At 49.8% G+C, this 20,448-nt stretch overlaps 1 protein-coding gene across 7 annotated transcripts in view; it reads right to left on the bottom strand.

Moving 5' to 3' along the window:
* NTM (neurotrimin) overlaps positions 1-20,448 on the bottom strand; it is a 676,988-nt gene that overhangs the window by 106,434 nt on the left and 550,106 nt on the right. For all 7 annotated transcript variants that reach the window (XR_004643653.1, XM_034754499.1, XM_034754500.1 and 4 more), the window contains one exon: positions 18,547-18,779. Coding sequence is in view for 6 of the 7 variants with exons in the window: in XM_034754499.1 (XP_034610390.1) it covers positions 18,547-18,779 (233 nt within the window). In the remaining variant the exon portion in view is untranslated. The remainder of the gene's footprint in view (positions 1-18,546; positions 18,780-20,448) is intronic.

Here is a 20,448-nt window from a genome sequence, read left to right as displayed (position 1 = left end):
TAGGAAGGGGAAGGTGATCAGAACCCAGTCAGTGCAATCTACCTTGACTATCGGGTGCTTGCCAGTGTCCATGTGCTCAGCTCTCTTCCGTTCCAGGAACTTCTCCAGCCAATAGCAGGCAGGGTTCCAGCCAATCAGAGCCCTCTTGCTTGAGCTGATCTTTTGGCAAATACTAACTTCTGGCATATTTGGAGCTGGGGGGCGGAGGGTAGGGGGGAGGTGGGTTAAGCCACTATTATGCCCAAACTAGCCCAAGAGCAGCATTTAAAGGTGTCCAGCGGCTGATCAAAATGACGCAAAGACAGGATCTTCCAAACAAAGCATTATTTATTCACTGACTCAGAGATGCAAAGCATGCAGGGGAAAGACTAAAATTAATACAAGGCCCCTACACGTGGGTCTTTCCTACCCTCGGTCTTTCCTTGCCGGTTTGTAAGTTTCCCTCGGGCCAGTTAGCTTGGTCACTGTCCTGTTTGCAGCAAGTTCTCCCTGCCTCTGTGCCAGCCTCTCTGCTCTCACAGACACGTTCTAGGCCCAGGGTCTTGTAGTGTTGGTCAGGGATAGGGTGACCAGACAGCAAGTGTGAAAAATCGGGATGGGGATGGGGGGGTAATAGGAGCCTATATAAGAAAAAGACCCCCAAATCGGGACTGTCCCTATAAAATTGGGACACCTGGTCACCCTAGTCAGGGGGGTGAAGAGTTGTGATTCCTGACTGACCCTAGAGCAGATGCAGCTATACTGGCAAAGCTGATCTACTGGCATAACTTGTTTCACTCATGGGCGGAGAGGGGAGGGAGTTACTATACTGGTACAAAGCACAGTTTTGCCAGTGTACCTAGATCCACACTAGGAGTGCTTTGCCAGTGTAGCGCACCATTCTTCCAGGGCAGGTAAAAGCTCCCTAGTGTAGACATGGCCGCCGTCTTGGGAAGAGGAAACCATTCTCAGCCTGTCTGGAGTCAGGTAGGGGGCATTCCCCAATGAACAGCATTCCCACTGATTCCGCTAAGATTTCTATCTGTGCAATTGTTTTATTTTTCCTGCTTGGTTTCTTTAGCTCACTAGCAAGTAACCCCTGATACACAAGCACACAGAGGCATGCACCTTCGCCAGTCAAAAATAATACAGATATTTCCCAGTTTCACAATAACACTAGAGCTTGATCCTGTAGCACAAACACTGGATAAGTGTGGAGTCCCAGGAAATCTAACAGATCCACCGGACAAACCACGTTTTGCAGTACGGCTCTGGCTGCTTTGCACTGCCGTGGTAAACTGAAAACACAGCTTGAAACAGGTTCACAGCTACTTTGTATCACCAGAAATAGCTGGCGATTATCTGTGAACCTGCTGCCACGGTTTCCAATGAGGTTAGAAAAGAGCCAGAGAGGCTGGAAGGTGGAGTGGCAAAGGAGAAGGCTCTTGCGTTAGGAGCAGTGGCAGGACAGAGAAGAGGCTAGTGCTAAATGGAAGGAAAAGGGAGCAGAGAGACCCATCTTGTGAGGTCAGAAGAAGCAATTGCGTAAAGGATTGGTCTGACAAGTCCTCTCTGGTACTGCAACTAACGTCTATCCAACGGAGTCAAGATGGGGATCATGTCAGGATCTCTGCTGCTCATCCTTGGTATTCCCCATCCCCTCTACCCTTCCAGGATCTACTGTTAGTAATTGCCGTCACACAGCCCATTTGCCACTCCCATACCACGCTCAGGCTTCTGCTAACCACAGGGAACAAGAAAGCTCAAGCTCAGATTGCCCAGAGCAAGGGTACTGGTCTGGGCTGGATTTGCTATCATCCTGCTGATGGTTTCATCATGTAGGTTAACATCACTTGGGGACTTGGATAAGGACCCCCCCCCAACTCATTTCACCTGTGACCTGAACAGGATTACAACCACGGATTCCACGTGTGAAAGACTGGTGCCCTAACCCAGTCTGGGATCTCACTGTGCAATACCTCCAGGGACTGTGGATCACGGAACGACCGTTTGCCGAATCTCAAACCAGTTAAACTAGGATGCGCTACCATGAGCGCCACAACTGCAACCGCTGAAGTGCAACCAATGTTGCTGCAGATGCAGCTGCACAACAAATCAAACCACTTCTGAGTAGGGTTGCCAGGTGTCCGAGATTCGACCGGAACGCCCGGTCGAAAAGAGGCCCTAGCGGTTCCGGTCAGCACCACCAACCAGGCCATTAAAAGTCTGGTCGGCAGCACTTCTGGCTCCGAAGAATGAAGGTCGAGCGCCACAGTCAAAAGTAACTCGAAGGGAGGCGACCAGTGCTGCACAGCGCCTCCTGCGGCCGGTCCAGTCCACCCCAGCAGAAACAGCCTCCTGGCCCCCTGTGCCGGCCACTTCCGGGGCACCGCACGGAGCCAGCGTAGGCAGGGAGCCTGCCTTAGCCCCGCAGTGCCGCCAACTGGAGCCACCTGAGGTAAGCACCGCCCGGCCGGAGCCTGCACCCCCTGCCCCAGCCCTAGCCCTGAGCACCCTCCTGCACTCAAACTTCCTCCTGGAGCCCACACCCCCTCCTACACCCCAGACCCCTGCCCCAGCCCTGATCCCCCCCACTCCAAACCCCTCAACTCCAGTCCGGAGTCCCCTCCTGCACCCCAAACATCTCATGCCTGAACCCACCCCAGAGCCCGCACCCCCAGCTGGAGCCCTCACCCCCTTATGCACCCCAACCCCCTGCCCCAGCCTGGAACTCCCTCCCACACCCTGAACCCATCATCCCCCGCCCCACTCCAGAGCCCACACCCCCAGCCAGAGCCCTCCTGCATCCCAAGCCCCTGCCCCAGCACCGTGAAAGTGAGTGAGGATGGGGCGGAGTGGGCCAAGGAGGGAGGGTTTTGTGTTATTAGAAAGTTGGCAACCCTACTTCTGAGCAGAGGTCTCTGCTCTTTCCTCTTCCCCCACACTCCCAAACTTCTGCAAAAAGCTCTGGACTTGACTCAAAGATTCCCCAGGAGAGCTGGCCTGAAAACCAGTTCTAAAGGCCAAAAAGAAGAACCAGAGGAGAGCCAGATTAAAGTATCAGCTCAGAATTTATGCTCAGGACTTAAGGTTTAATAATGCAACAGAAAATCAATATTTAATAAAGCAAATGATGGAGAAAAACATGGAATTGGAGATGAGGCTGCTGCACTGTTTTCAAACATGTAACTCCCAGAGGAGACTGTGTTGGCAGGATGGATCCGACACCAGACTGGCATGCAGGAAACAGCAGGTCCCATTGATTCCAACTCCGGTATCTAGGGGGCTCAATGTTTTTTTTTTTTTTTTTTTTTTATTAAAGAACAAACAAAGAATTACAATGAAGGTAAGAGCCTAAATACCCATACACAGTGATCCAAAGCTCACAGATAAGGGACGATTAGCAGCTGCCTCTCGGGGGCAGGGGGAGGGGGGCAGGATTGGACTGGGAGGGATGACAGGAGGGCAAAATTAAGATTCATTGGTAGAAAGGCCTGGGAACGGAACAGTCGGGGGACACTGAAGGTCAGGGATACATTGGCAAAGTACATTGGAAGTGCGGTTCGGACAGGCTGTGTGGGAGCCACCTGGAATAGTCAGTGCACTGACGGTCCCAAGTTAGGAGCATTGACTTGTCGGCATGGGAACAGAAGGGACTAGAGGTGTATAGGTTGTGACCAAGATTCATTTGGGAGAGGAGTCTAGCACTAAAATGTCACAAAAAGGTGTGGCTCTGCACAGCATCCATCTGCAGGTGAGTGCCAGGCCTAGGGCTTTAACTGACATCAGATACTCCGCCGGGGTAAATCAGGGCAGCTTCACTGAAACCAATACATAGATTTACACAGAGTTCCTGAGACTCGGGCAACTGGGACTCCTACCAAGGGGCAGGATGAGTCGCCCCGCTGCAACGCGATGATGTGAGAAATCCACCCCAGCGCACTGACTGTGAGATGAGCAGCAAGAGTCATACCACAAAGGGGACGGCGGGTCTGACTGCTGGAGTTCACGGAGCAACTCTGATTACCAGCAACAACCCCCTCCCCAGGCAAACTGCATTGGGCATTAACTGATGGTGATTAAGAGCAGGCTTCATAACCCGTGTGGACAGGTATCAGGTTTACCATGGGCAGGGCTGGCTCTGGCTTTTTTGCCGCCCCAGGCAAAAAAGCCTCCCGCTGTCCCCCGTGCCCCCCCCCAGCGCAGCAGGGGAGGGCACCGAGCCCGGCCATAGGCCGCTCTCCCCGACCGGCCAGAGTGCCGGGGGGAGGGCGGCGAGCCTGCCGCGGCTCCGCTGGCAGCCGGAGCCCCGGGAGGAGGGTGGAGAGCCCGGCTGGGGCTCTGCTCTCCCCAGCAGCCAGAGCGCCTGGAGGAGTGCGGAGAGCCCGCCGTAGCTCTGCTCTCCCCGGCGGCCAGAGTGCCGGAGGGAGGGTGGTGAGCCCGCCGTGGCTCTGCTCTCCCCGGCGGCCAGAGCGCCGGGGGGAGGCCGGAGAGCCCAGCCGGGGCTCCACTCTCCCCAGCGGCCGGAGCCGGAGCACCGCACCCCCCCCCTCCAGGTGCCGCCCCAAGCACAAGCTTGGTGGGCTGGTGCCTGGAGCCGGCCCTGACCATGGGTTGCTTACATGTGCAAAGTGCATTACACATAGATGCAACACACGGGGACAAATTCTGCAGGCTACTACCATTGCCGGCTCAGGGAGCTCTCCTTCAGCTCAAATAGGATCTTGAGACCTTACAGATTAGGGGTCTAGACGTGTGTGTGTGTGTGTGTGTGTGTTCACTGATTTATGCCATGATTCTGTCTGTACCGTGTGAATCCATTATGGTGTTCCACACCTTGTGGAAATTAACTGGCTCCATCCAACTTCAGATGCTGGATGGATTGTACTGGGGTCTGTAATTCAAAAGATTCTATGGGATTTATCATAGTGAAATCCAACTAAGGAACACAGGGGACCGTGGGGAACAAAGACTGGGCAGTAAAGGATAGTGACAACCCCAGACTAGCTATATAGTTGTTTGAGATGGGCCTCTCACAAATCCCTCCATGATCCCAATACCCCTTAGGGTTTGGGGCAGTTTGCAAGCCCTAGGCCTGATCCTAGGAGTTGCTGAGTGCTCTACCGCCAGTGGCAGGGGATACTCTATCTTATGAATGGTCCTGCAGCTACAAGAGGCTTTTGCTGCTCCTTCCCACCCCCCTCCACCCCCGCGTCCTGCTCCTCATCTGTCTGATTAATAAAACCCAGCCATTCCCATCTGGGAAACAAAACATGCCTCTAACCGGCGAGGTGATGCATTTTTCATGCATCAATACGCAGCACGTCAACCACTGCCTGGCATGTGGCTCGCAGGTGGGTGGAGGTGGCAGCCGCAAGGCAGGGAAGCTCTGTGCTATTCAGGGGCTGACAAGCACTCACCGTGTGTAGTGGTGCCTGGATTAACAGCTCCAGCGCTTCAGACTCCCCTGCCAGGAGCTGTGTGCTTGTGCTGTCCAGCCGCTGCTCCCAGAACAGGGTCTGTGGGCCAAATACTATTCCAAGGAGTGCCCAGTGTGAATCTGGAGTAGCCTAGAGTTACATCTGGGGCAGAATTTGCCCCTCCTGTAAAGGGAGCTGACACTGAGGCATGACAATGCTCATGTCCCTGCTTAAAAGTGAGTGACAATCCAAGACCCCTCAGCGGCTGCAAGGAGAGGGAGAGGTTTTAAGTGACTAGCTGGCGTGGCCATCCAAGACAAGGGTCTGTGTGGGCATGCAGAGCAGCTGAGCATGAAGGAAGGCAAGGCGAGGCTAAGGTGGTTAGGAGAAGGGGGCGAAACTAACTGGTGATATATATGTCTGAGTGGAGACAGGATCAGCCCCTGTCCCCTTTGTGCGCACTATTTACTCTAGGGGGGCAGGCCCACTGAAATCAATGCAAACAGAGCACTGCAGTGTGTGCACCAGGGATGCAGAATCAGCTCCATGCAGAATAGGAACAAGGACTGTATGCTGGAGGGGAAGGATTTGAAGCCTCACTCTCAGGTTTGCCATAACTAAAATCACAGGTTCAAACGCTGGTCGCACCAGGTTCATCCTCCTGATTTCAGGAGATCAGTTCAGCTTATTCTCCAAAGTCTTTTGAATGACACTCACGTTCTGGGGTGCCTATAGTCCTCCAATGTTTTCCCACAATTCCCCCCATCCCTCTGTGTCCCCAGAAGACAGGACAACTTCTCCCTCAATTCACTGGGAAAGAATCACAGAGCAGCTCAACTTCCTGCACCGCAAAGAACCAGGGAATATGCTCTTAGAAATACACCTGCATGCATGAAGCAGCAATGAAGACCAGTAACTCAGGTATGGCTTTGCAGTGTGTCTGCTCACACCTGGGCTAGGGTGTGACACTACACACAAGCTCTAGATTCTCTGTTTCCCCCCTTCCCCGCAATCACTCCCTTCCCCCCTTACTACATAATTAATAACACTCAGTACTCACATCGCACATTCCATCTTCAAAGCACTTTGCAGACATTAACTAATTAATCCTTGTAACCCCCCTCCGAGGTAGGTGAAGAGTATTATCTCCATCTCACAGATGCTAAATTGATTTGGAGAGAGGTCAAGTGACTTGGCCAAGGCCAAAAAGGGAGTCAATATCGGAGCCTGGGGCAGTCCTCCGGGGTGCCTAGCTGCCCGTCCTGTGCTCAGGCCAAACACCCCTGGATGAATATTAGTGAGCATGGTGAATTACATTTGCAAGTAAAAAACTTCCTCCCTTCCCAGCCCAGATCAAATGCTGCACATTCATAATCCTGAGCGAATGATATTCCAGCCTGTTGCCATGGAAATAACAACGATGTTGCAGATATCACCAAGTCGGAGGTAATGAGTAAGTTACACATCAGTAAGAGGGTGCAATGAAGTCCAGGTGGATGTAAGGGAGTTAAGATGCCTTTTCTTCATTAATGTGTCCTGATGTAATGACACTGATGTAGGTAGACCAGCGTATGCCCCTACCCTTGAGTAGGTTGAGATCTAAAGGCAGGGTTTACTTGGTCCTGCCTCAGCAACAGATGGCTGGACTTGATGACTTCTTGAGGTCCCTTACAACCCTACATTTCTATGATTATTTGTATTTAGTTTTTTAACGGGGTTCACTCACCACTCTGGCGCCTCCCGCTGGCTGTCTTGGGGATTAGCTCCGCATGTTAGTGTGCTCTCTTCAGGTGGTGCCTCACCGCCGTCACTCCTGCTCTAGGACCCACGTCTCTCCAAGGACCACGGCATCCACTTCAGTGATACAGCCCTCTGGCTGTGCCACACACTGTGCTTCCCATTTCTGGGAGATCTGCAGTCCATTGTTCAGCCACTTCCCTTAGTGGCTACTGCAGCAAATTGTCTGGCCACTTCCTTGTGGCCCCAGCATCCTCTTTGCTTTTGCCTCAGGACCTCAGCCTGCAAACCCCAGCATCCAGTCAGGAGCTGTCTCTCGCTCCCCTGGTCCCTGCTCGCAGCACTGCTCTGTCCAGGGTGCTGGCAGTTCTCTCAGTCCTCCAGAGACACAGTTCTTCCTCCCTGGGCTCCCAGCAGAGAACTGCCCTCCTCTGCCCTGCAGCTCCCTTTTTATATGGGCCTGATTGGCTGTTCCCTTCAGCCCTTCTCTGATTGGCTGCCTCCTGTGCAGCCTCCCTAGGGCTCTATTAACCCCTTAGAGCCCAGTATGGGGCAGATGCCCCATCACAAGAATGTAAACGTGTTGGATTGGGAACCGACTTTTTGTTCTGTTTGTACAACGTCTAGCACAATATGGTCCTCGTCCATGACTGAGGCTCCTGTGCACTACTGTGATACACATTCTAAACAAACAACAACAACAAGAAAAGATATTAGCTAACACAATCTAACATTTTAAATGTATAGTGTAGACTAGGCAGCGCGTACTTTAACAAAGGTTAAACGGGGCAAATTACAGCATAGGTTCCCCATTAGGGTTTAGTGCCACTAGTTTATTTATAGATTCATAGATTTCGAGGCCGGAAGGGACCATTGTGATCATCTAGTCTGACCTCCTGTATAACACAGGCCAGAGAACTGCCCCAAAATAATTCCTAGAACAGATCTTTGAGCAAAACATCCCAACTTGATTTAAAATGTCAGTGACGGAGAATCCACCACAACCCTTGGTAAACTGTTCCAATGGTTAATTAACCTCACTGTTAAAAATGGACAACTTATTTCCACTCTTTATTTCCAGTATTTATCATGTGTTATACACTGCCTTGTCTGCTCTTGAGTGTTATGGTATGTCTACCCTGCAAAAAAAATGTTTTCTTAACTTGGCTTAGTTGTCTTGGGTTACAATAGCAGTGAAGATACAGCAACTCTGCTTTTAACTTAGGTTAGCAGCTTGAGCTCAAGGCCAGGCTGCCCTATCAGCTTGAGTTTGAGTAGCTAACCCAGCTTAAAAGCAGAGTTGTTGTGTTTTCACTGCTATTGTAACCAAAGTCAGCTAACATGGGTTAGCTAACCCAAGATAATAACACACCTTTTTGCAGTGTAGACACATCCTTAGAAGATATTTGCTAACATCTTCTAATAACTTTAAATTCTAGGCAATGCTATGTCTACACTAGACACAACTAGACACAGCTAGACACAACATGGGCACTAGAGCAACCGAGATCCGGCGCTGTAGATAGACCACTGTAAATCTGTAGCACAAATGCAGCCTCCAGTGATGAAAGGGGATTTCTGTCACTGTAGGAATTCCACCTCTGTGAGTGGGCAAGTCACTTAATCTCACTGTGCATTTCTTCCTCCTCCCACCTGTTGTCTGGCCTGTCTATTTAGTTTGTAAGCTCTTTGGGGCAGGGACTGTGTCTCTTCCCATGTGTTTGTACAGACTCTAGACCAATGGAGCGTGCCCTGATCTTGATTGCGGACTCTAGGCACTACAATAATAATAAATACTACTAATAATAATGAAGTGCACCTCCTCTAACATCATGGGCCCTAATTTGAACCCTGGCTACCACAACCCCTCTGGGATAGATGGGTTTTATCTTGGCCTCTCTTAACACCATATCCCTCCATCCAGTCCTTTCCTCTGGTAGCAACAAATGCAGGTGTCTCCTGGAGCTATTAACACTTCGAGCTTCTATCACATTCTCCGGTAGCTTATTGCGCAGGTTCGTTGTTCTGTGCCTGGAAATTCTTCCCTGGGACTTACACGCCAAGAGAGGGAACCTGAATAGAAGCAGCGCTAGCAGGGACCGGCAAAGCAGAGGCTGTAGTCAGCGACGGGCACAAAGCCAGAAATGATGTTGGTTAGACAAGGCCAGAGATGACTGTGGAGAAAGGGGCTGCTCGCTGTGGATGTGACACCCCGCGGAGAGGAGGGTAACACCTCCCATCTCACAGGTACGTTCCCAATAGCTCGATCTAAGCGTTTAGATACCACAGTGAAGAGCAAGGTATAAGCACATAGACCGAAAGGCGAGAGTTAGGCCATACTGCCTCACCCGATCACATTGGCTCTATTTCATCACTATCCCAGCGCCTGGCCAGGACTGCCGTGTTGGATGTGAAAGAGCTGGTGACAGCTCAAACTATATAAGAAACTGGAATGACTTTACCTAGATATTCTCGTCTGGTTCAGTAGCAGCCCTGTCTAGTGCAGGGCCCCCAACCAGCAGCTGTATCAGTGTTCCCGACTGAATTTGAGGCTGTAATTTTCCTGTGGATTGCCGACATAGTCACAGTTGCCTCGGCCTCCAGACCTCACCGTGCTGTGACCATCACGTTCTTGAAATCCACTCGGACGGCAGCTATTGCAGAATGCCCTGGGGTGATCGCTTCACAGCCTTCACTGGGGTGACTCAGTGCTACTAGATCCCGGCCAGCTGCCTCTTCTCCAACAGGACTTTCAACAGCTAAAGCCACCTATCTCACATGAGCTCTGGGGAGCCGGGCCTGCTGAATGACGTCCATTGCAATCTGGAGTGGGAGGCATCATCCACATAAGGGCCCGTGGCTTTGCAATTCTCTGCCCCTCTGCCTTAGCCATCCCCCAGAGCCCAGCAGTGGGGTCCTGCAGGGCCCCTTTCCCTACCAGTGGCATAGGCTCGCTGGGCTTGACTCTTCTGTACATGGCAGCCGTCAGTGAGGTGCTGGGATTTCAGGTTCTGCTCTGGCTCAGGCATGACGCCAGGCACAGATTCTGCGTTCAGTTCCCCTGCAAGCAACCCAGACGCCTGGGGCCCAAGTGGCCAGAAAGCGAGGGCCTGACTCTTTCCCCACTTATGCGGTTTTCACAACCATGCCACATGGGTTGCGATGGGGTTAGTCCTGATTTACACCCGTACAAGTGAGGCGGGAGGAGTGAGGCCTTAGAAGTTATTCTTATTCTCATGTGAAGAAAAGGGGCTGACGCCACCAAAGGAAAATTAATTGGGCAGAGTTCAGTGTTTGAATCCAAACAGACACACAAAGGAAATACAAGGCGACGTGAACACGCCGTAGGCCCAACGGTCCCATTATCTACACGGCGCACACCTTGCAGAGAGGCTCATGGGGCTGCGGGCCTCCATCCCGCAGGACCGCATCGGTGCCATATGTGGGGAGAAGCGCCCTGGCTCTGTGCCGCTTGCTTTCCTACGGCTGGGTAAGATCTCAGCGCTTCCCCCTTCCACCTGAGCCACACAGCCCGCAACTCCAGCAAGCAGGTAATTAACTATCAAACAATGGCAGGATTTGCAGATTAACACGACCCAGGAAGGAGTGGGAAAACTCATTTTCACCAAACAAAGGGGGAGGGAGTGATTAGTTGCTCTAGCGACAACAGAAAGAGTCAGATAGGGCCAGGGAAACTGATAAAGAGATGGAAAAGTGCTAATATCCCCTTTTTGGTTTGTCTGAAGCACTAAAATTCCCTTGTTTTCTATCATGCAAATGTGGTGTCTAAGTGAAATGCAACCCCAGCCAAGGCGGTACTTCCCTCACCCTTCTGTTTCCAGTACCTAGATAAGGCCCACTTTCTTTACCGCATCTTACAAGGCTGCAGGAGCCTTTTGCAGGCAGAGGAGAGGGACTGTTACATATATAAATAGAGCTTTCCAGATGCCATCCTTCCCCCTCCCCTTGGTAGCCCCTGGAAGGGCTGTGTTTGCAAGACTTAAATAGTTTAAGAGTCCTATGGGGACCAGGGTGAGCAGGTGGGGGCTAAGGCTGAGACACAGTAGGGGCCAGAGGCAGGTTTGTTTGGGATCCCCAGACCAAGGCGCGTGCCCCGGAGAGTGCAGCAACCACCCAGGTGGCTGAAAGGAGCAGGCAGAGCTTGGAAGTATTTGCTCATTAATTAGACCTGCAAGGGGAACGTGAAGATGAAAGGAAGGAAAGCTGTTGTGTCCCAAAGGCTAGCGGGTTGTGTGTGAAGTCCCCTTATTCAGAACTCAGAGAGCCATGCCAGGTTCCTCTGCGTGGTATCTCATAGATGAGGAGCTGTGGCCTTCCATTTTGCAAATGAGTCTCTTCCAGGATTCCGGGGGGCAATTACGTTTTTGTGGCATATCCTCTGGTCGTTCCTCACCCCAAATCCCTCTCCACTCGGAGCCCTCTGATCCTGACTACCCAAAACATTGCCAGGAGCCCAGGAGATGAAGTCTTTTGCACCGGTTGCCTCTTGATTCTATTTAACACAGTCCATCTATGCACGGCGGAACTTTCCCTGAGAAGAAACCATGCTCAACAGGTACAATCTGTAGGAGATTTCACTGAAACCCAAACACACTTGGTCAAGTAAAAGAAAGGCAGCCTCCCCTGAACAGTCCATTTCAGTACCAGTAATGAAAAGGCACCATTGATCCTGCAGTTTAGTTTCAGTGAAGCTCGAACAAAAGTGAAAGGAGATCTGATGAGTCACAAAGCTGTGGATGGGGCACAGAACTCCCGAGATCCATCACTCTGATAAAGTCAGGTGGAGCTGTGGGTGCTAAGATCCTCTAACACTTTGCACCTCGCTTGTTGGTTTGCAACCAGCCCAGTTCATGAACAACCAGCCGTCAACGTGTTTTAAAGTGGCCACTGAATTTGCGTGTTTTAATTTTTGGGGGCCCAGCTTGAGTCTCAGAGTTGCTTTGGAGTGCCCACATCCCCAGTGGAAGTCAGTGGGAGCAGCAGGTGTCCAGCACCCCTAAAAATCAGGTCCATGGTGTCTTCAGTTGACTGCCACAAAACTGAGGCCCCCGTAACCAGTGGCCACTTTTGAAAAGGTGAGTTACTGTTCAGTGGCCTGGGTGACCTGAGTTTGGTGGATTGTCATCTGGCTCTTCATGGACAAGCGTCCACATCACAGAGCTCACCACCATGCAGGGTGTTAGTTAGCTCCCTTGCTGGCATTTCAAGCAGATGGGACAGGGGCTGAACTATCTTTTCATGACAGGGTCATTCCCTCCTGATATGGGCTGAGGCTCCTTGGTGGTGGGATTTGCTATTCCTGCTGAAGCCCTTTCTTTTGCAGTCTTTCTTTTGCATTTCTATAGGAGGCTTTCCGCCTCCAAGACTGTCAACCCAGCACTAAATAGGTACCATACCCTCTTCCTGCTGCAATGTTCCAGGATACCTTACACTTGGCTACCCCACTAAGGCAACTTCATTGCGTATCCCTGGATTACATGCATAAATCACAGGATCTCAGAGGAGGTGGAGGAAGCGGACATCCCAGTCAGAAGTGGAAGATCTCATGGCTCTAGAAGGTTGGATCCTTAAGAGAATATAGCCTGACTCAGAGCAGAATTCAACGGCTTCTTGAGAGGTCATAAGAACATAAGGTCCTGGTGCACTCAATTCCAAAATTTTGCCCAAAGACCCTCTCCTATGTCCTAGAGCTTTGGTTGTGGCCACCTGGTCTTATCATTTGTTTCAGGCTATTACCTTAACTGATCGTATTTAAAATTTGAGTAATTTCCGTGCAGTTAACCCCAGCAATGGGACATTATTAGTTAGCCGAGATGGGACTCCACTGCTCTCAAAACATAGAATATCAGAGTTGGAAGGGACCTCAGGAGTCATCTAGTCCAACCCCCTGCTCAAAGCAGGACCAACCCCCAGACAGATTTTTATCCCAGATCCCTAAATGGCCCCCTCAAGGATTGATCTCACAACCCTAGATTTAGCAGGCCAATGCTCAAACCACTGAGCTATCCCTCCCCCAGAACTCACACCCCTGGCTTTAGCAGGCCAATGCTCAAACCACTGAGCTATCCCTTCCCCCATGTCCCGCACAGAGTCTGCTAAAGTCTTCAGAAGGTTTGAGAACGAGATGTGGAAGGGCTAGAGTTCAGCCAGTCTGGGGAGATTTCAAGGCCTGGTCTCCAAAAGGAGTCACATGGGTGAAAGCTCGGGGGGGGGGGGGGGAGGGATGGACAAAGTGGCTCAGGTGTTATCATCACCAGCTCAGATAACTGTTTCCATTTTCACAGCAGCGCTGGTGCTTCCTGACCTGACCTCAACCAGAAGCAGAAATGCCAAAATTCCATAAAGGGAGAGGACTAGAAAACAGGGACTGAACACCCGGCCCACCTCTCCTTTTGGACCCTTCCAAATAAACGTCACAGAACGACAGGAGATGCTCACATTCTGCAGTCGGAAAAGCAGCTGTTTGCTCTTCCCGGGATCTGCAGCCCTTGCTGTCCAGAAGCTGGCTCACGGCTGGGTTTGGGTTTGTTTCCCGAGACTGGAGATGAATCCCCCTCTTCCTCATTTTAGTTTAATAAAAAAGTTGGCTTGGGAGTGAGCTGTCCAGGCAGGACACCAGAGGCCATGGCATTGGGTCCCACAGATGGACTCAGCACTGACAGTAGGTCTGACACTGGACCACAGGCAGGTTATACTGGGTCATATTATTATAGGACACGTTTTCCAAGGGCAAGACCTGTTAGTCCCGACATCCTGGCTGAATTCTACTCTGATCACTACAGTCTGCCTCCCTTGTACTTTTAATTGGATACAATTCTTCTTCACTTCCTGCCCTAAGCAGCTATGTGGCACTGCTGCGGGCTGTTAAACTGTTGCTGCATTCCACCCCAGCAGTGGCCGCCTTTTGACGATGAGCTAAGTGATTCCTATAGAAAACATAAGGCCTGATTCTACAAGGTACTGAATACCCTCAACTCCAGCCGACCACAATGAGAGCTGAGGGTGCTCAGCGCCTTGCAAGACTAGGCCCATCATTTGTGAACCGCTTGAGGATCCTCCAGTGCTTTGGAATGATGCTCTAGAGAAATAAGACAGGATTTGATCTTGGTATCCAACACAATGGAGAGAGGGGGCTGGATGCTACGGATATGGAGAAAGTTACGTCAGGAAACCTGGCAGCAGAATCAGGATGGATCCAATAGAATTGTGTTGCGTCACCTCGGTGCCTGATAGCAACTCCAGAGCTTTCAGGCGACCAATTCAGCTTAAGAAACTCAGGCAGGTGATAACAGATGGCAAGATAAACAGCAAGAATTTGGGGTGGCGATGCATCCGCTTTCCATTTCACAGCTCACGGAGATGGGGAAAGTCCGGCTCTGTTTAGTTTGCTTGATTGCTTTAAAAGGAAGGAGAAGGAGGGAGGAGGGGGGAAAAAAAGCTCTGAAATCTTTTTGGCCTTCTATTCATTAGGCTGTCAATAACGCTCAGCCCCAGCATATCGACAGCGGATTAGCACAACGCAACTCTGTGTACCGGACCAATGCCTTTTTAACCCAGCTTGTTGCCAAATCAATACACCCATCAGCATTTGAAAATTAGCCCGAGATGAGATTCCAATACTCAGGCTGGTGTGTCATGCTAAAAGGGCTCCCATCCAACTCGGAGAGAAAAGACTGCTAGCAAGGGATTAGAAGTTTTCCATTAATCCTCACCCAGACTGTCCTCAGCTAAAACAGCAACGTTTCGCACACATCGCATCATGCACACTCCTTCCTGCCCAATACACACCCACACAGGTTCCTTCAGCACAGACACACGTGCACATATAAAACACTGGTGAGTACACACGTTCTGAAGAGCCTTGCATGGTGACAGGTTTCATGATGAAACCTGTCACCATGCAAGGCACTGAATTTAGCTGTACGTTCTGAAGAACGTGCATGCACATATGGCCTGAATAGTAGGCACACATTGGGTTGTGCTGCTAATCAGGAAGCCGATCAGCCTGCTACCTGATGGCGTACAAACCGGTCAGTAGCAGGTTGATGACCCTCAGCTTGTCAGCCCATCCCTATAACGTAAGTGTTTTACAGTGCTAAACCCCAACTAGTGACTGTGGTGGTGAAGAGGTTGAGAAATTCTACCGCAACATCGAGCAGGAGCTAGCAGTGGTTCACCACAGAGACAGCTTAATGATATAGGGTAATTGGAATGCTTGCACTGGTCCTGAGAGTTACGCAGAATGGTGCAGCTGCGTTGGGACATTTAGCTACACCGAGACAAACAACAGAGGACTGTGACTCATGCAACGTGCAACTAGAAATGACTCAGTCGCAGTGAAGACTTTGTTCAAGCACAAACCGGCAAGAAGAGGGACTTGGACATGATTGCATTTGTGGACTCAGAACAAGATCGCCTTCGTCATGGCCTCGGAGAGAGGTCGTCTCAGTGGGGTGGGGAATCCATCCTTCAAGAAGGCCGACATAGGATCTGATCATAAATTAGTACTGGCCAACATAAAGAACAAACTGGAAAACAAGAAAAGAGCAGCAAGTACCTCGGAGTCCATTATAATGCTGACTAACTGAAAGTCTGTCGAGCACAAGTGGAATTTAAGAGGATGATTAAACAAAAGCTCCAAGCACAGGTCAGGCACAGCACATCGTCTCCTGCTGCATTACAGAGACTATGGATGGTCTTCTGGGGAAATGGATCCTAAAGAAGAAACCTTGGATCACGGAGAAGATTATTGAGTTATGTGATCAACAAAGGGAGTTAAGAGCACAAAGGAAGACCGACGAAACAGCAAGAGAGCAATATTCTCGTTTAACACAAGAAATAGGTTCACTGATTAAAGTGACAAAAGAAGACTAGCTTGAACAAGAGTGCTTCAATATACAGAACTCCTTTGCAGCAAATGCCCCTAGGAAGGCCTATGAAACCATTAAGACCCTTTCAAAAGGTTTCCCTGTCAGGAAAAAATATTGTTTCACCCAACACTTTGGGTAGGTATTGCTAAGAACATGAACGAAACAAATTCTAAGTTGGAAGTGAAAGAGGCAGGGGCAAGCTACACAGGAAGCTTGACTTGTCCTGGTGAACCTCCTCCTATGTCACAGTTGAGGATGCAGTGCGGTCACTGACAAAGCAATGGAGTAGATAACATAGAAGCAGAACTAATTAAACATGGCTGAGAGGTACTCATCCAAGCACACCATAAGTTTGCCAATGTGATTTGGGAAGCTGGAAGATGCCCCAAGACTTGGACATAGTCCCTGATGGTTCTTATTAATAAAAAGGGGCACTCTGTTGTTTGTGGAAATGACTTCATCTCATTATTGACATGCCGTAACAAAATACTTCTGCGTCTCATTCTGAAGAGAACTGTGCCCAAGACAGAGAACTTTCTGGCTGAAGAACAAGGTTAAGACCCAAAAGAGCTACAGTGGAGCAAATATTCAATCTGCATGTGCTACGTGCCAAAATGCTGGAGAATGATGGGAAGGTAGTACATGTCTTTGTGGATTTTGTGGAGGCATTTGACAACATATGGCACAAACCTCTTGGGGCAATCCTGCAGCTTGTTGAGGAAAATGGAATAAAACTGATAGAAAATATCTGTGGAAAAATGACAGCTCTGGTGTTTGTGGGCTGTGAGCAAAGTAGTTGGATTATTGGGGATAGGTGTTAAACTGGGCTGCATGCTATCACTCTCGCTCTTCAACCGTGATGTTGAAGACATTTTAAGAATTGCCTCTGATGGAAACATACAAGAGAGTATACCCATTGGTGCATGAAAAATTAGTCATCTATGCTTCAGGAATAAAATGGACCTGATTGGATCACTGCAAGAAACACTGAAAAAATTGGTAGAAAACTATAGTGGTAGAAGCAGAAAAGTTAGGTCTAAAGAGCTCACATGGAAAGACAAAGAGAATGGTGACATCTAAGTGTGTTGAAAAGCCAAAGCTATTCCTACTCAAATCTAAGGATATACAGTGTGTTGAACACTTCAGACACTTGGGTCGTATGACTACAAGATACACTACACATCGTTCAGCCATCCAACACAGAAATCAGACTCAAGACTGCGGCTCCAGCAATACTCAGACAACTTTGGAGAAGCAAAGGTATTACCATGAAGTGTAAAACGAAATGGTAGAGTCTCGTCTTCAGCCTCTTGCTATGTGCCTGTGAGACGTGGATGCTAAGGGAGCAGGATGTTAAGAGGTTTTCTGCCTTCAAATTGAGATGCTACAGGTGATTGTTGCACATTAGCTAGACCTCGCATATGACTAACGAGAAGGTAATCGCCCAAATGTATAGCAGAACTGGAGTGATTTCTGATATCATTAAGGTGATCAAACAAAGATGACTTGTCTGTGGGCCACGTGGGTCAGCTGAGTGGAGGAAGATTGCAGAAGCAAGTTTTGGAGGGACTGGTGCCAGGGGGCACCTGAGGCAGGTGTGGTCTGATGATGTCACTGACTGGATGGGACACAGAATGATGCTTCTCAAAGCTGTGTGAAGATGGCAAATGTGGAGGAAGATTGCGGGCCCGTGACTCCCATGTGCTGTGTTTACTGTACATTGTGATGTGACTCTATGAGAGAGTGGACGTATGGACACACAAGTGAGCACACGCAGCCTGACTAGCGTACATGCACACACTAGTGAGTGCACACATAGAAAACACAACTCTCCAATACAAACATCCTCCCTACACAGAGAATTCCCAAAACCCCCGCAGAGCACACAAATCTGCTCTCAACACACACAGATGGGTCTGATGCTCATTTCTTTCTCCCAGCACGGATGTGTTTGCTTGCTCTCCTCCCTCTCATCCTCTTTCCACTACTTCAGACATAATTTGCTTTGCTGTTTCCCTCCAGCGTGAGAAAATAATGGTTTGAACAGGGTCTGTGTCACACTCTTGAGCAGATGAGGTTGAGGCCTGATGCCTATTCAGAGGCTAGGCAACGCCTGTCCCATCTTCCCAGAAAAAAATAAAACCCATGGACTTTGCACAATTCTGCTTGGACTGCCTGGTCCTCACGATCCTGTTCCACTTGGGGCTAAAAACCACCACCACGACACTTGGACTCAGCTTTAGGCCAGATGGGCAGGCTGTGTGGGCGAGCCCCGGCTGGTAAAGAGCAAAGGCAGCTGGTGGAATGGGAAGGGAGATGCTGTTGTTTGGGAAGAGGGAGACTAGGATGGAGCTACGGGGACAAGGGAACAGGGAATGAAGGTCATTGTGACAATTGGGAAGAGGAGTTGCAAGGGGCCACTGGGAAAAGGAACCAGGAGAGATGGGAGACGAGAAACCGAGGAAGCAGGGCAATAAACTCCTAGCGGCCCAAGAAGGCCTGTCTCCCCTGGGCCTTACCTTGCACAATGAGATGCACCCGTGACGTTTTGGGGTGATTGTCTGTCTGCACGGAGCAGGTGTAGGGCCCCTCATCATACACGTCCACATCCCGGATCTGGATGCTGTACTCGGTTTTGGTGTTGGACATGAGCACCACCCGGGGGTCCAAACACCATTTGTCATTGCCAGCGTAGAGGATGCTGCTACGATTCAGCCAGGCCACTCGAGTGACTCTGTTATCCACGGAGCACCTGAGGGGAAGGAGAAGAATGATTCATTAGCACATCGCCTCTCGTGGCTACGCTCGCCCACTGCCGCTTTTCTGTCTGCCCTTTTCTTTTTTTAGCTTTGCTGTGAGCAGCAGTTTCGGAGACCCAGTAGCACTGGCCTCCCAGGAGGAGAACGTCAGCACTTTGCCTGCTGTGCTCAGGGCTTCTTGTTCCATCTAAAATTCTACCTGAGCCTCAGATCAGTTCAAGAGGATTTCCAAAAAGATTCTCAATTACTTTACAGTTACATGGCTTGTGCTCCTCTCAGTCCATTCCCAAGCGGCTCTTTGGGCCCCTTCATTCATCCCGAAGCTGCCTTTTACGAAGTGCATACAAGCCAGCTTAATTACAGCCTCAAACTTTTGTCCAAATATCAACTCAAACTTTTTTGGAAACTTCAAATCTCTTTTCTCCCCCAGCAAAACCTTATTTTTCATTTCCCCCAGAGATCTCCATTTCCCTGCAGCCAGGAGAACAAAGGGTGAAGGGAGCTAGTCTCTCACTGTTTCTGGAAGCAGGAAAGAGAAAATATCTCCTGTTCTCCCAAGTATTCCAGGCAGACAGTTTCAAAAAAGAAAAAAAAAAAAAAAAAAGATCAGGACACTCATCCAAAGAGAACCTTTCAGCTTCCTAAAGTTTACCCATTGCAAGCATCCTCTCTTCCTTTCCCTCATCCACATCACCATCATATCATCTTGTTAGCAGTCACTGTCACTAACTGCCTCTACCCATGACTACAAAATCAGAGTGCTCCTGTTTCACTGCAACTTCCAGGAGTCTTATGGTAACCCACGAACCCAAGCCCCTTATGTGACAGGAGAACATTCAAGCATCTGAGCTGAATACAACTGTGTCCCTTTTAAAGCATGTACAGTATTTAACAACTTTTATAACCCAGAGAAAGAGCTTTGTTAGACGTCAGTGACAGAGGATAAACCCACTCAACCTACAATCCCATGTTTATATTCTCTCCAGTCAACTTCATTACTTTTTCGAGCAGTGGGTATGCAAATTAACTTGCACGTTACCAAGCGAGGGAGCAGCAGAGATCACAGAGGTGGAACATGGAAACCTCGGTGAATGGACGTCAATGGAGTGACAGCAAGGATGAATGTGGCCCCAGTGTGGGATCTGTCAATGAGTTTTTGTGGCACTGGACATCTTCTGGGGACCTCGGCCTTCCTCAGTGTTAGCATATTGAGGATGCTACCACAGTCTAAGTAATAAACAATGATAAAAGTAACATGGAATACAAATAAAGTCACCATTAAAATTCATGTCTCTCTCTGTCACCACTCTCTTGTATGCCTCTATGCACCCGGCCCTCCCATTTCTTTCCCCCCACTATATCTAGTACTCTGCTCTTGACCTGTCATAGTGCCTGCTGCCCAGAAGGATGAATGAGTTCTGTTGTAAAGTTATCTGTGAATGGACACATTTTGAAGGAGGGACTCATGGACCCATACACAGAGGTACCACATCATCATGAGTGGAATCCGCTTGAGCGTGAATCTGAATAGCGTGAACCTCCATCGATAGCGGACAGAATGAAAGATCCAAAATCGCAGCCGTTTGTGAACGGCAGTTCCAGTACACCTCGCTCCAGGTGTAGTCTCCCAATATGGGTTAGATCTGGGAACTGTGTCTTCTG

The sequence above is a fragment of the Trachemys scripta genome, chromosome 21 (assembly GCF_013100865.1).
Source record: "Trachemys scripta elegans isolate TJP31775 chromosome 21, CAS_Tse_1.0, whole genome shotgun sequence".
NCBI classification, from domain to species: Eukaryota; Metazoa; Chordata; order Testudines; family Emydidae; genus Trachemys; species Trachemys scripta.
Note: the sequence above shows the minus strand (reverse complement) of the source record. Positions and strands in the feature narration are given on the sequence as shown.